This window comes from Buteo buteo, chromosome 8, assembly GCF_964188355.1.
Source record: "Buteo buteo chromosome 8, bButBut1.hap1.1, whole genome shotgun sequence".
NCBI classification, from domain to species: domain Eukaryota; kingdom Metazoa; phylum Chordata; class Aves; order Accipitriformes; family Accipitridae; genus Buteo; species Buteo buteo.
Window position 1 is genome coordinate 11,416,359 of NC_134178.1, and position 14,113 is coordinate 11,430,471.

General features: G+C 39.6%; 1 protein-coding gene across 1 annotated transcript in view; it reads right to left on the minus strand.

Annotated features, from left to right (window-relative positions):
* Positions 1–14,113, minus strand: part of PDXK (pyridoxal kinase) — a 51,775-nt gene that overhangs the window by 15,147 nt on the left and 22,515 nt on the right. Inside the window, exons 3-5 of the mRNA XM_075033613.1 lie at positions 5,622–5,726; positions 2,590–2,673; positions 624–670 (exon numbers count right to left, since the gene is read on the minus strand). Of these exons, the coding sequence (XP_074889714.1) occupies positions 624–670; positions 2,590–2,673; positions 5,622–5,726 (236 nt within the window). The remainder of the gene's footprint in view (positions 1–623; positions 671–2,589; positions 2,674–5,621; positions 5,727–14,113) is intronic.

Sequence of the window (14,113 nt, forward strand, 5' to 3'; positions counted from 1 at the left end):
AAGGACAAAGAGGAATTCATAGTGCATGACTAGCTAAGTCAGAAGAAAACATAAAATATCATTATTGCTGATGTCTTCCCACATTGCATTTTTACTGAAATTATTTGCTAGTTTTGATCAAGAGGAATGTTTGTCAGTATGCAGTCTGGTATTGGCACACAGAACCTTTCTGTCACTGATCACAGCCCAATGCCTAACAGCTGTTGGATCTCACACGAAATAAGTCATCTTCATTTAGGTTCAAGTGGTATGTCAATTCACACGATCACTGACAATGCCAGCCAGGCTACCAGCCAAAATAGAGCTCTTGAAAGAAGATGAGGGAACTCCAGTGAGACAAGGAAGGGGAGCAGGGGGATATCTTCCTGCAGACAGGGTCTGTATTCCACTTGTTGTCTCAGCAGAGTTAGAAATAATCCCAGGGCTATGCAGCCACCATTCTTCCCAGATACTAAACTCATTCAAATACAGGAAATTAAAGTACAAACTTACTTGATGCTGGGATCCAAAGCCACGCTTAGGTAAAGTAGCTTAGTTTTGGTGTTTAAAAATTAATAAATCTTTAGACATCCTTATATAGCAAATATTCACTCTACAGAGAATCCAAACAGATAAGCACTAACCATGGAGCCTTCTCCATTCCATTTGTCACCCATCACTGGATCGCATACTGGAACAGAATAAATCTAGCTTTAGAAACGGGGTACGGTTATAGGGACCCTGGTGGGAGGGAAAAGTTTTAGATAACAGTAGTGGCTATGTAACAGCACTGAGCACCTGATAGCTTATATGGTCTCATAGCTCTTGCAGCACATTCAACCTGAAATTTATAACTGGTAGCTGCCAATTCTGAAAGAGTAGGCCATGTGTCTTAAACAATTGTCAGAGGGTTGTAGTCACCCTCTCCTACCTGCTTCCATGTTGTTATGTCTGAAGGTGATGAGGATGAGAGGGTCTGACCACTGGGAGTAAAGGGGCTTTTGTTATGGAAAACGCAGAGAACCCTCCCCTTCACTCCCCAAACCAAAACTCTGAAATAGTAGTATGGTGGGGAAGAAACATGGGAGAAGCTAATAGCTGTGAAGAGTCCTATTTTTACTGTAACGTAAACATACACACTAAAATGCTGTGTGTACACATAAAAAGAATTGTGTGTATTATAATGAAACAACAAGAAAATCCATGTCAAAGCACATAAACTCATACTTGGTGTAATAATATTAACACACATTTTGCACAGATTCTGAATCATCAGCATTATTAACAACATATTCCAAGCACCTTCAGTTTCAAAGTGAGGATGGAAACAGCCTAGCCTTGTACTTTAAAAAGGAACACTGTTCATTGTATTAAAAGAGCTTTTAGCAGATAAAAAAGAAATACAAACCCAAAGGTATCAAATCAGTGTCCAATCAGTATTTAAGGAGGTTTCTATGAGTAAAAAAGAGGGTAACTTGTTTTACATTTTAAAGTATTTTCCTTACATTATAATCTATTTATTAAATATAAAGGATCTTAGAAACTTAGCTGTGTTCTCACCATCTGGCCACTTCCTTCCTGTTCTACACAGCTAGATGTTTCTTCCTGCTCATACTCCAACAGAGTTTTTAGCTTTCACTTACTAGTATAAGGCTCTAGAGAACCAGATATGCAACAGTGTAAAGGCTAAAAAGCAACAAAACCTAAGCTCATGAAAGTATCTGCGCTACATTTTCCTAAATGAGAACTGTGCTTTGAAAATTTTAAGTCAGGTATCACACTCCACAGTATTACAACTTGCAAATCCTGCGAACCATTCTAGGCGTTTCCTGACCACACAGTTTACTGAACCTGAAGATGACAGGCTCAAACGGTCGTTCACAGCTTTTTATCCCACCGAATCCCCAATGACTTTGCCTTGTCACTCTAAACATTTAGCCTGTACTGGTTATATTCAGAAGTCCTGAAACAGAGAGTCAGGAAGGAGAGAGGAGAATCTTTTCTCCTAGGTTTCAGCCTGACGTGACACGTTAATGACAGCAGCTGCTAGAGTCTGTAGCTCTTTTGAGTGCTTCTAGGTAATCTTAGCAGAGGGCACCAGAGTTAAAAAAGCCTTGGAGTTTTAAGCTAAATTACGAAGCTTATAAGGCACAGTTAGACACTTCTTCTGCGATGTAACATGAAACCATGGCAGGGCAACACGGGAGAGTCTATCCTGCTTTTGACTGACTTGGACATCAAGGAGAGGCTTCAGCTATCAGCACTTGCAGCCTATGCCTCTGAACTACCAACAGCTGCAGTCGGCTAGGATTTTACAAGCCTTTCTTTGATACAGACAATCAGTCCTCAAGGCACATTCTCATTTGGATGGCATAATGCAAGAAACATAGTGAAAGGCATAAAATCAGAAAGATAAAAAACCAACTCCCTCAACACTTAAGCAATGCTGAAATGAAACTTCACTGGAGCTTCAGCTGGTCCCAGACAGATCAAAGCACAAGATGGCTGTGAAATGCTGGGTAACATCAGAACAGCGTTTTCATCCTAAAACATGAAAATGATGGGCATATACAATGATGAAGCAGAAAGGATTATAATACACATCCTTACCATACACTAGATTAGAATTCTGTTGCTTCAACTCCTGGACAATATCCACCACCATTGCAAGAAACGACGTGTCTCTTGTATATCCTTTGGGAAAAACAAAGACACTTTTGAAGTCTGTTTTCATGAACGCTTTTTTTTTTTTAAATTTTGGATAGGATTGCTGCATACTTCTCATTCTTTGGAACAATGCATTTTTAGAACAAAGGTGTCTTAGTATTTCATTCAGGAATAATAGACGGAAGACAAATTCAGACAGTGCTTGCACGACTACAAATATAACCTTAAAAACCCATTTACTAATGGATACTATATATAAAGGGCTCACACAACTTCAAAATGCTTGAACATTTATACAAAAAGGTCAGGCTGAAAGGAAAAAACACTCCTTTTCTTCAAAACAGCAGTCTGAATCAGTACTATTCATCATTTAGTAAATAAGAAATATTTTAAATTCCACATACTTTTCTCATACTCTTGGTTTGAAGCAGGGTTTTTATTATTATTAATATTGGTGCTGATACACTCTAATACACTAATGCAATGGAGAATTAATCTTGAGTATTTTAGAGCAATGGCCAATATACCAATAAAATTCTATTTTTAGGCTTAGCAGTGAAAAAAGCTGGAAATAAGTTTTATTATATCTCAAGGCCCTGATCACAATGCTAGCACCACGATATTCTTATTTAATCATTTATTATTTTATGGATGTTTCTTTATATATTTATTTTATGTATTAACTTTACTTACATTTATTAATTAATAATTTGATTTGAATTTATTTTAGTTCATTTAATAGTATTATTTTTAGCAAGGTGGCTTCTTTGAACCTTCAGCTTGGAAATATCCACTCTACTAAAATATTTAAAAATAAATTTTGAAGATTTTTTTTTTTACTTGCAAAATCGATCGATTCTGAGATGTTGCAGAGAAATGGAAAAAGCTTCCAAGATTTTTGGCCAAAATGCTTTGTCTTACAACTATGAAATGCTGATAATCAGTCAAAAAAGCCAAGTAAAGATTTTTGTTTAAAACGACCTGTGATGGCAGACTGGCTGAAAAAAAAGAGAGTATGATTAACATTATTGACAGAGGTGTTTCAAAAAATTTAACACTAAATTGGAGTTTATCTCTTACCTTGAGTCTTTCACTGTAAATGAAACAAATATATGAAGATCTACTAGTAACTAACAGTCACAAAAGTTAACAAAGTGTTATTTTGTAAAATCAGCCTAAAGATAATAATTTTTACCTCAGCCAAGATATCTACAGTCATCAGACATAAAACTACAGTTAAATCCCATCTGCTGACTGATTTGTTTTCAGTGTAAGAATAATCATATCCAGGCTGTTGGAGGTATAAAGTACAGTTGTGCACTATAGTGAATGGCTGTTCCTGTTCGAAGAGAAAAATCTGTCTTTTGGCCCTGAATGAAAAAAACCTGAATTTTAAGTTCAGCCACAGCCCAGCTGAACACTAAAACACTGAGAGTGTTATCAGATCTTAAGAAATTAGTGCCCTTTCTACCCATGCCTTCTTTTTGTCCATACTGAAAAAAATGGCTACTCCAAACAAGATTTTTAAACATGAACACCACACTGACCCATCTACCCACAAATCCTATTTTAAAAGGCATATTAATAAATATTCCTTTTTTCTCCAAAAATTTCTTTCTGCTGAAGATTTCTGTTTTTCCTTCTACCATTTTTAATTTCTTACATCTGTTTTGCCAGTACAAGACAATGATAAGAAAGGAGTTGGGGTCTCTTCCAAGAGTTGCAAGTAAAATAAAAAAGGAACATTTCAGCTAAAAGAATACTCAAACATTACTTAATAATTTTGCATACTAACATCTCCTGAAAACTGCCACAGTACAGTGTGCTTTTACTGGAAATGTCCTCTGTGCGAGTTCTTTCAAGGAAAGAAAGGGCGTTTGTCTATTTCTCAATCACAAAGAACCCATTTATGCCAAAATTAATTTCTTAACCTTAGTTCAGTCTATATTCTATTCAGCCTCCTTTACTTTGGAGATATTCCCTGAAAAAGAACTGACCATAACTCTTCAGACATGCCATACCCTTCAAGCCAGAATTACTGCTTTGGGGTTATAATCCATACACTTAATGTCTCCAGTTTTCCCTGTGTATAAAGCACTTTCCTTCATGTGGAAGGCATGAAGTCAATCAAATCTGGCAATATATTTCTGTTTACCTTTAAAAAGTGACTGTTCACTGCTATAAAAAATTTATACTGTAATCTAAACCAGACGCATAGCTCTTACTGAGGTGAAACCTGATCAGTAACTTACATTTGAGAAAGAGGAATTGGATGAGGAGCAGTTTTTAATAAAAACAGCACAGAAAATCTCTGCTTTCTATAAAGCATGCTACAAGAAGTTCTTTGCCTGTATTTTTAAACACTTTGCACCTAGTGGCAAGCAAAGGAAAACACTGCACTGTCATTATGTCCTGCAGAACTGTACCTACTCAGAGGACCTACATAGGAACAAGAGGAAAAAAATCAAGAGATATGACAAAGACAAAACCAAAATCCAACCCTGCTTATACTTTGCTCTGTATCCAAAGCACTACCCCTTAAAGATCAAGTAGAAAAAACAAGGACAGACAACTGTGTATAAAATCATGCTATAGTACCGCAGAGTGCTAGTACTGCTAATTTAGGAGAAAGGGTTAAACTCATGTCTTCATAATAAATTTAAAAACAATACTCTGACATTCCTCATCCTTTTTTTAGTAGAGGCACTCCCAAAACATTAATTAAGCCTGTACAAGTCTGTAAACTATACAAGGGGATCAATTTACCCACCCAATTACAACCTTCAGGCTGGAACACTGGCTGTTTCAAACTAAACAGCATGAGCAGTTGAGACTATAATATACAGATGAAATTGCATGAGGAATCAAAGGAGGGAAAATGTAATTGCTTGGTTTGGAATAAGGAGCGATATGGTTTATATTTATGTACTTTTGTTTACATCTCATGGGAACTCCAAGGAACAAGCTCTTCTTACCTGTGAGTACATAATCATACCGGTTGACCTCATTCAGCTTAAGTCCATCGTACAGTTCATGAAGCTCATCTGAATTTAACACCTGACCCTTCCAGTGGGCATAACCTGCAAAGTAAATGCCAGATAATTTTTTAAGAGCTACATTTTCTATTTAGGATCACACAGATTATATACTTGGAAGGACTGTATCAGATATTAGCACCAGAAAGCATTTCCACCTCCTCTTCTGTAAAATGCTGTTGCTGAATGAAAGCTGCTGTCAGCTGAACAGTTAACACGCTCAACTTCTTCTTAGCACCTCTATTTCCCATAGGAAGTAGAGTGACTACACTGGAGTTTGAGACTGTCCATTTATCAGCAAATTAAGCAGAGCACACACATGCTCCTGCAGGTTTTCCCATGGAGCCTATACAACTATCCCTGCCCTGTGTGGAGGGGGACAAATGTATGTTCCAGACTTCACTGGAGGAGGGTGTCAGTATAATCTATTTTTGTTATTTAATACTATAAAAAAAAGAAAAAGATTGAGAGCTAGATGACACGCTTAAACAGGCTTGTGGATCTGTCTGGACACAGGCATGCAGCACTGCTGCACCCATCAGACACAGCATTCACTGGGACCTGCATATAAGGAATAGACTGACCACAGCAGAACATTGTCATGGATGCTCTTTAAACATACAATGTCATCTGGCAGATTTCTTCCACAAATAGCACAGTTTTAATGCTGAGGATCCTGGAAAAGCCAAATGAGTATCAGAAAGACACTATAAACAGACAAATAATAGCCATACACTCTTATCCTTGAATGATCTCCAAGAATTACAAGCCAATATTCTTGGCTGAGAAGTGGATGGAAGGTGAAGTTACTTGGGAGAAGCTGACCTGATTTCAGCAAACAATGGACCAAGCTTCATGGCAGCCAATTTCAAGGTAAAAAAAAATAAGCTAAACTTCCTTGACAGACTCTAAACATTCGTTGGAAAACATAAAAGCACCTTGCACCTTGTCATCAAAGTCTGCCCATCTAGATGGCAGCCATCAGTCCCTGGTATATAAGAATGGGGCTTCCTCCAGGATATTGGATGAAGCACCCACAATTTAACTCTTCCAACCTCCATAAATTAACAGTTTGTTAAAAAGCTTATCCTTTTATTAACTGGAATTAGGAAAAGTGAAATGTTAAATGAGGTATCTTCTTCCACACCACCTCTGTGTGAAGACAATGGTATTTTGTTTGTTTTAACTTCTGCTCTCTGAGTTAGAAAATTCTGTGATAAAAACTGTTGGCTTTGATTATCACTCTAAACTGTGTTATTAGAGTAACTGCCAAAAGGTGCCTAGAGACTAGGACAAGCACATTTTTCAGTTTTCCTTCTTATGAATGCAAATACACCCACAGTAGGGTGAGCAGATGGATCATTTTGTTCTCCTCAGCTCACAAAGGCCTAGCCTCTAAAACACGACTCGCTGCCAGCTGGCTGGGGGATTGACTCACATCAGCCACTACATTTCTCTCCCTAGCAAATGCTTTTCAAAAAGTGTCTGTGAAGAAAGGGACAAAGTGGGGGATTCCCATTTGTTAGGGCTGTAGTTCCATTGCAGAACATAGTGATATTCAAAACGGCAACGCCTAACACATAGGCAAACATCTAGTCCCAAGTATATGAGGAACCCTTGACTACAACTAACTCAAGTATTTGGCTTATTTAACACATATGCAGATGTTTGTTCTGTCACATCTGCAGCTTCAGAGAGAAATAATCTGCCCTCTCCTCTTTCCCGAATCTCTACTTCTATTAGCACTGCAAAGCCAGTCCATATAGAGACACAACAAGAGTCCTTTTTATTCCATTGTGCCCATCAATGAAACTGAATGCAGTTTTCACCCAGACTCAAGGTCAGCTGGCAAAAGAGCAGTCATTCATCTTACACATGGCCATAAAAATAACTACGATAGATTGTCCAGACAATCTAGATACTCTCGGGAGCCATTCCTACACAGGGACTCTGCGCATTCACTACTGAACTAAAAGTTCACCTTCCTGTGTCAAACTGTCTTAAACGGTCAATGCACAGGGTTCATGTCACACTGATCCTCCACTGAAGGAGGGAAATAATGTTAGAAGCAGCCCAGCCTTAGCTCAGGAATTGTAAGTTACCCACATGGGACAGGAACATTGAACTCTGTAGCAATGACTTCCAAGGGTATCTAGAGGATCCTTTTTAGCACCTGGTAAGACATGTAATACAACCTAAAGTCTAATCACACAATAGCTAGAGGAAAAAAAAGGCCCTAGGGAAGCCCCAGCTATCCAGAGAGAAGAAAAAGGGCAATGCCTTCACTGGATCTGCAGAGAACTGTGATTTCACTAGGAGTTGAATTATGTTCGAGTAAGAAGAAACAAACAAAATCAAAACTGGCAGCAAGATGGAAACCATCCTAAGCCCTCTCCCCAGGGTAACTTCATGTAACATGATGAGCAGGGGCAAATCCCACAACCCTGCATTTATCCTACTCTCCTGGTGGAATATACAACCAAAAAGCATCTTCTCTAGAGGGACAGAAGAAAAAGCCAGTTACTCATGTTCAAAAAGGGTTTTACTAACTGAAGGATTTATACCTTGGGGTCCCAGGAAGAGGGAGAGGGACTATCTTGAAAGGGAAAAGGCAAAAAATCCAGATAGATACTGTGTGGTCAAAAAACCACTGCATAGCTCTGAACACAAAGCCAGTTAGCAGGGAATGCCAACAGCAAGCTTAAATATTTGAGGTCCAATTGGCTTTAGGGAAAAGCATGAGTGGTTGGACTTAAGGATAATAATGAGGAATCACTGTCTTCCTGGCTAGACACAAGAACTTGGCTGGCAATAAGTACATTTGAAGGCCCAGAGCTGCCTTGCAAGACCTAAAAGAAAGTCAGCTTCCTAGAAATGTTATCCCTATGCCTACACCACTAAATGTGAATATCTGAAAAACAGCAAGAGAAAACTTAAAATCTTCTGTTTAACTGTCCACTTACTGTAACTCCTACTCTGCAGTAATATTTCCACTGAGGCTCTCCACAATACAGAAGTTCAAAGTCTCACAGTACCTGGCTGCTTGCACACATTATACAAGAACCACAGCCAAGAAAACTAAAGAATGAGTTTCAAGTTTGGACTTAGCAGAACAACAGCATCCCATTTGGAGACTACAGAGCTGGTTAGGCATGGCAGCTGGATCAAATTATTACTCTTTTATCTTGGATATTAAGGTGAGATCTTGGCTTGTATCTTCCACAGAGGAAGAAAGCTGAGTCTTCCTTGTTTTGGTTACAAAACCACCAAGAAATTCCCCTCAGTGCTGGACTGAGGGAACAGAGAGAACACTGCAAATCATGATACAGCACTCCAAAACTGCACTTGGCTCAGGCTGACTCCATTAGTCTCCCAGATTAGTAATAAATTTAAACACATAGATGAACATAAACATTTAAACATCTTTATACCCCTTCTGCTGATCTGTGTTACAGCCTTTTATTGCAATTAAATGTTATGTATTTGCTTTTAGCAGATAAGGGAATGAAAAACAGGTAGGATACAATGCCACTTGTCACTTATCCCTCTAAAATGATAAACGTATTCATTAGTCTCCAAGGAAATGCCTTGGTTCATCTGTATGAAAAAGGAAAAAAACCCAAAACCACAACTAAGAGAAGCAGCTAATACTGCACCCAAGACGAATTTACATACTTTTCTTTCTTGCCTTTCTCCACTGGTATATTTTTTTCTCTTTTGGAATGTACTTATAAGCCTCTTAACTACTTTCAAACACAAAGAAAAAAGAAAAGAATAAAAATCCTAGGCATACAAGAAGAAAAAACAAACAAACAAACAAAAACCCCAAACCAAACAAAAGTAAAAAACAAGCTACCATTTAAGTATAGCAAGGCATGTAAGATTTTGTTTTCTAACCCAGAACATTCTGTTCTGAGGTCTGAGTTCCTCCTGTGGTGCTCCTTGCAAAACTATTCCAAGTGGCTTCAGTAACCAAGTACTTTACATGGGAAAAAGGAAGAAAGATCTAGTGTTTAAGGCACATGATGGGCAGGCAATCTGGTCCCAGCTGTGTCACAAAATTCCAATACAAACTCTGGCAGACAACCTGTTCTAAACACATGACATAATTTTCAGCTACCAGGAGGCCTTCAACAAAACCAGAAATACAGTACCAAACTATCCACTGGATTTTTTACAGCTTATCAGTGTGGGAGTAAAATGCTACCAGTGTTAGGCATGATTGGAGATCTTTTCTTTCTGTCCCACACTGCACAGGTGTGAATGACTGCATATGGGTGGTAGACTGTGAAGAATCACATCAACGAGACATAATTATAATTTCTCATGTATTAGACCTACCAGCCAACCCAACCACCCACTACACACCCACTAAGTGGAAGTCAAAAGTGCTTTGCTTAAAAAAAAAAAAAAAGGAACAGAAAAAAACCCAGGCTATTTGTTCTGGAGCAGTTTCAAAGGTAGGATTTGGATGGGAAAGTAAGCCCGTTATATGCTTACCATTAACCTATCAATTAAAAACAAAAATGCAAATCACTGAAGAATTAAAAATGCACCCCCAAAAATCAATGATACAATAAAAAAAAAAATCTAGATTTTTATTTTTGCACATCAGACAATGAGATGCTTCTGCAAACAATACAGTACAATAGAATAAAAAGCACAGAATCTTTGTAGGTTGCATGACAGCTTCTTTTATTTGTACCTGAAGCATGATGCCATTCAAGGGTGAGTCACTCTAATCATAAAAGTTCCTCACCAAGCAACATGACAAACTGCTCTCCCAAGGGGACTGATTTAAAGCACATTTTCCAAATTTCAGGATTATCAGAGACTAAAGAAAGCTGAATTTTCCGAGCGGGAGTCAGCAGAAATAGGCCTGTTGTATCTTACTAATTTAAAGACAGGGCAAAAATAAGCAATAATGATTCACCCAAGAAAGCCTGTTAGTCATAAATTCTCTCTGCGTTTTATCTTCTGCTAACAAGACCAGGTTTAAAGATGGGGATGGGGAAAGAAAGAACGCCATGTGGAAAATCTCACATACTTTGCTACCTGTGCCCCTCTGGTATGTGGCATTCTTTTAAAAACTAAAGTTCACAGCTAGATTTTTGAAGGAGAAATTTGCCCTTCAGCTTTAATGATGATGACAGAAAGGGTTCTCATACAATCTTGTTCTTGTAGGAAAATCAAGTTATCTTCACCCATTCATCCAACACACGATTCCTATGTATTGTGGCACTGCTCCAGACAAGCCACAGCCCAGCATGGCAGTTTCTGTTCATTAAACCCTGCAGTGGTACATTGATTTCCAGGTACTAGTGCAAGTTGGTGTGCAGGCACAGGTAAATGTTCAAGCTTGGAAAAGTCTTCGTGTGAGGATACCACATGTTCCTACATGCCTCTCTCAAAGGGGAGGTGCAAAGCCACTGGGCTTAGAATCTATCCTCCAGTTTAAGAAAGGGTAGAAAGGGTTTCATGGAAAAAAATGCAGTGTTAGAAAACTAGACCTGCCATAAAAGGGAGTATGTGGCCAACCTTCCTTTTCCATTCCTTCCTCTTTCAGCCAAATGACCAGTACTTCTAAATATAATCTCATTTACTCACACTTGGCAAGTGCCAAACACTTACCTAACTGTGATTTTCTTCTGAAAGCTCTGCTTCCCAAAGTCATGAAGTTGCGTGCAGCAATCTTTGGGATTTTTAACACATTTACTAAGATAATGAAGATTACAGAAAAAAAATTAACGTGACTTCTAAACACCAGGAGATAAAATAAAAATTCCAAATATTTTAAAGACTTGTGATCTTTGAGACATTTTTGGTATTGGGACGTTCATTTAGGCCTTCTTATGGCGGGGGGAAAAATCACTAATTTGTTGTTGCTTCTACCATCTTTGTCGTCTGCCAAACCTTGAATGAAGCACTGGTAACCTTTCTTCAGCTGTGATACTGTACGGGGTTTTCATGGCAAGGTTTTGGTAGCTGGGGTGCTACAGGGGTGGCTTCTGTGAGAAGCTGCCAGAAGCTTCCCCTGTGTCCAACAGAGCCAATACCAGCTGGCTCTGAGACAGACCCGCCGTTGGCCAAGGCCGAGCCCATCAGCAACGGTGGTAGCACCTCAGGGATAACACATTTAAGAAGGGCAAAAAAACCTGTGCAACTGCAATTGCGGCCGGGAAACAGGAATGAGAATATGTGGGAGAAACAGCCCTGCAGACATCAAGGTCAGTGAAGAAGGAGGGGGAGGAGATGCTCCAGGCGCCGGAGCAGAGATTCCCCTGCAGCCCGTGGGGAAGACCCTGGTGAGGCAGGCTGTCCCCCTGCAGCCCGGGGAGGTCCACGGTGGAGCAGATCTCCACCTGCAGCCCGGGGCGGACCCCACGCCAGAGCAGATGGATGCCCCTGAAGATGGTTGTGACCCTGTGGGAAGCCTGTGCTGGAGCAGGCTCCTGGTAGGACCTGTGGCCCCGTGGAGAGAGGAGCCCATGCTGGAGCAGGTTTTCTGGCAGGACTTGTGACCCTGTGGGGGACCCACGCTGGAGCAGTCTGTGCCTGAAGGACTGCAGCCCATGGAAGGAACCCATGTTGGAGAAGTTCATGAAGGACTGTCTCCCATGGAAGGGACCCCATGCTGGAGCAGGGGAAGAGTGTGAGGAGTCCTGCCCCTGAGGACAAAGGAGCGGCAGAGACAATGTGGGATGAACTGACCCCAAACCCCATTCCCCATCCCCCTGCACTGCTTGGGGCGGGGCGGAGGTAGAGAATTCAGGAGTAAAGTTAAGCCTGGGAAGAAGGGAGGGGTGGTTTTATTTCTCATTATCCTACTCTGGTTTGATTGGTAATAAATTAAGCTATTTTCCCCAAGTCGAGTGTTTTGCCCATGATGGTAATTGGGGAGTGATCTCTCCTGTCCTTATCTTGACCCACAAGCCTTTTGCTGTATTTTCTCTCCCCTGTCCAGTTGAGGAGGGGGAGTGATAGAGCGGCTTTGGTGGGCAACTGGCATCCAGCCAGGGTCAACCCACCACAGATACTACTAAAAAAATAAAAATCTTCCTTCTTTTCTGTTTTAAGAACCTGGTCATCCTATTGGTAATGTAATTTTCCTACCTTCAGACACATTCAGTTTATGGTCCAATAAAGCCTCTATTAAGCTCTTTTAACGCCCTATAAAGCTGATTTAATCTTGAAACTGAAAGCCAATAAATGACAGGTACTCATCCATTTTGAGTGCCGAGTTATTTCACATGCAAAAATTGCTTCGTTTCTGGAAGACTACAACAGTTTTACCCAGCTATCAAAAACTAAACAACAAAAAATCCCAAACTTCAAAACTAAATACTTTAAAAAAAACAAAAGTCACATCTAAGTATCTCTTAAAAACATGAGAGAACCTTTGTACTGTGCCAAAGGGTTCAAACAAAATAAGCAATTTTTTGCCTGAGCCAGGAAAGACCACGTGCCTTGTTTAATTATTACCTCTTTCGTGCCTCTCCTCAACAAGCAGAGATGGCTTTCTAGCTACCTTTGAAACATTCATTTCTTCTTCCCAGGGTGACACTAAATTCCTTCCATGATAGAAACATCTTATAACCTTCTGAAAGCTGCATGGAGGTCAACATAGTAAGAGAAGACAGAGGCTTCCTGGTCTGCTCTCTGTTTCAAAAATTAGCAGTTCATTAATAACACTGTACCTGTGAGATACTAGGAAACTCTCAACTTTTGTCTTTTCTTTTTTTCTTTGTCAGAAACAATTTTTGCTCTTTTCCAAGATGTTAAAGTAAGAATCTGTTCCTGGATTATTTTTTTAAGACACCCTTAGAATTTCTTTATCCAGAGTAGATCTCCCCTCAAACAACCTGCCACCACCATGACAGTAGATGTGTCTCTATTAATCCAAAAATAGCAAGTCACTTGGACCTCCTGTATGGGTGAAACATATTGCTAAAATAAACATAAATTTCAGCTTTCTTTTGAAAATAAAAGTCCTCTAGCACTGTGAGTGTTAGGAAGTCTGAAAGTATAATGTGAGTGCATTGTGTTCAGGCTTAGAACCCAAGTAAAAATACACCCAAATGTATTAACACCCCACCCCCTTCCTCCCTCCAGAATGTAATTTTAGGATACTTGCTAGCCATCTGGGTGGGCATCTAAAGAGACGAAACGTTGCATTTCAATACAAGCTCAGTATTCTTCTGTTTGGGTTGGTAATATGAGTGTCATAGGGCCATAATGCACAGAAAACAGTACTGAAGACTCCCCCGTTCACAGGCCTGCCTGCATAGATGGCCTTATTTGTGTTACTTCACTGAGTTAATTAGATTACTGCCTAAAAAAGAAACTCACACTCTGAAGTAGCAGAACAGGACGTTACCACATCATATCATGCCCTAATCCCAAATACAGACTTTTGTGAGATTTGAATCAAA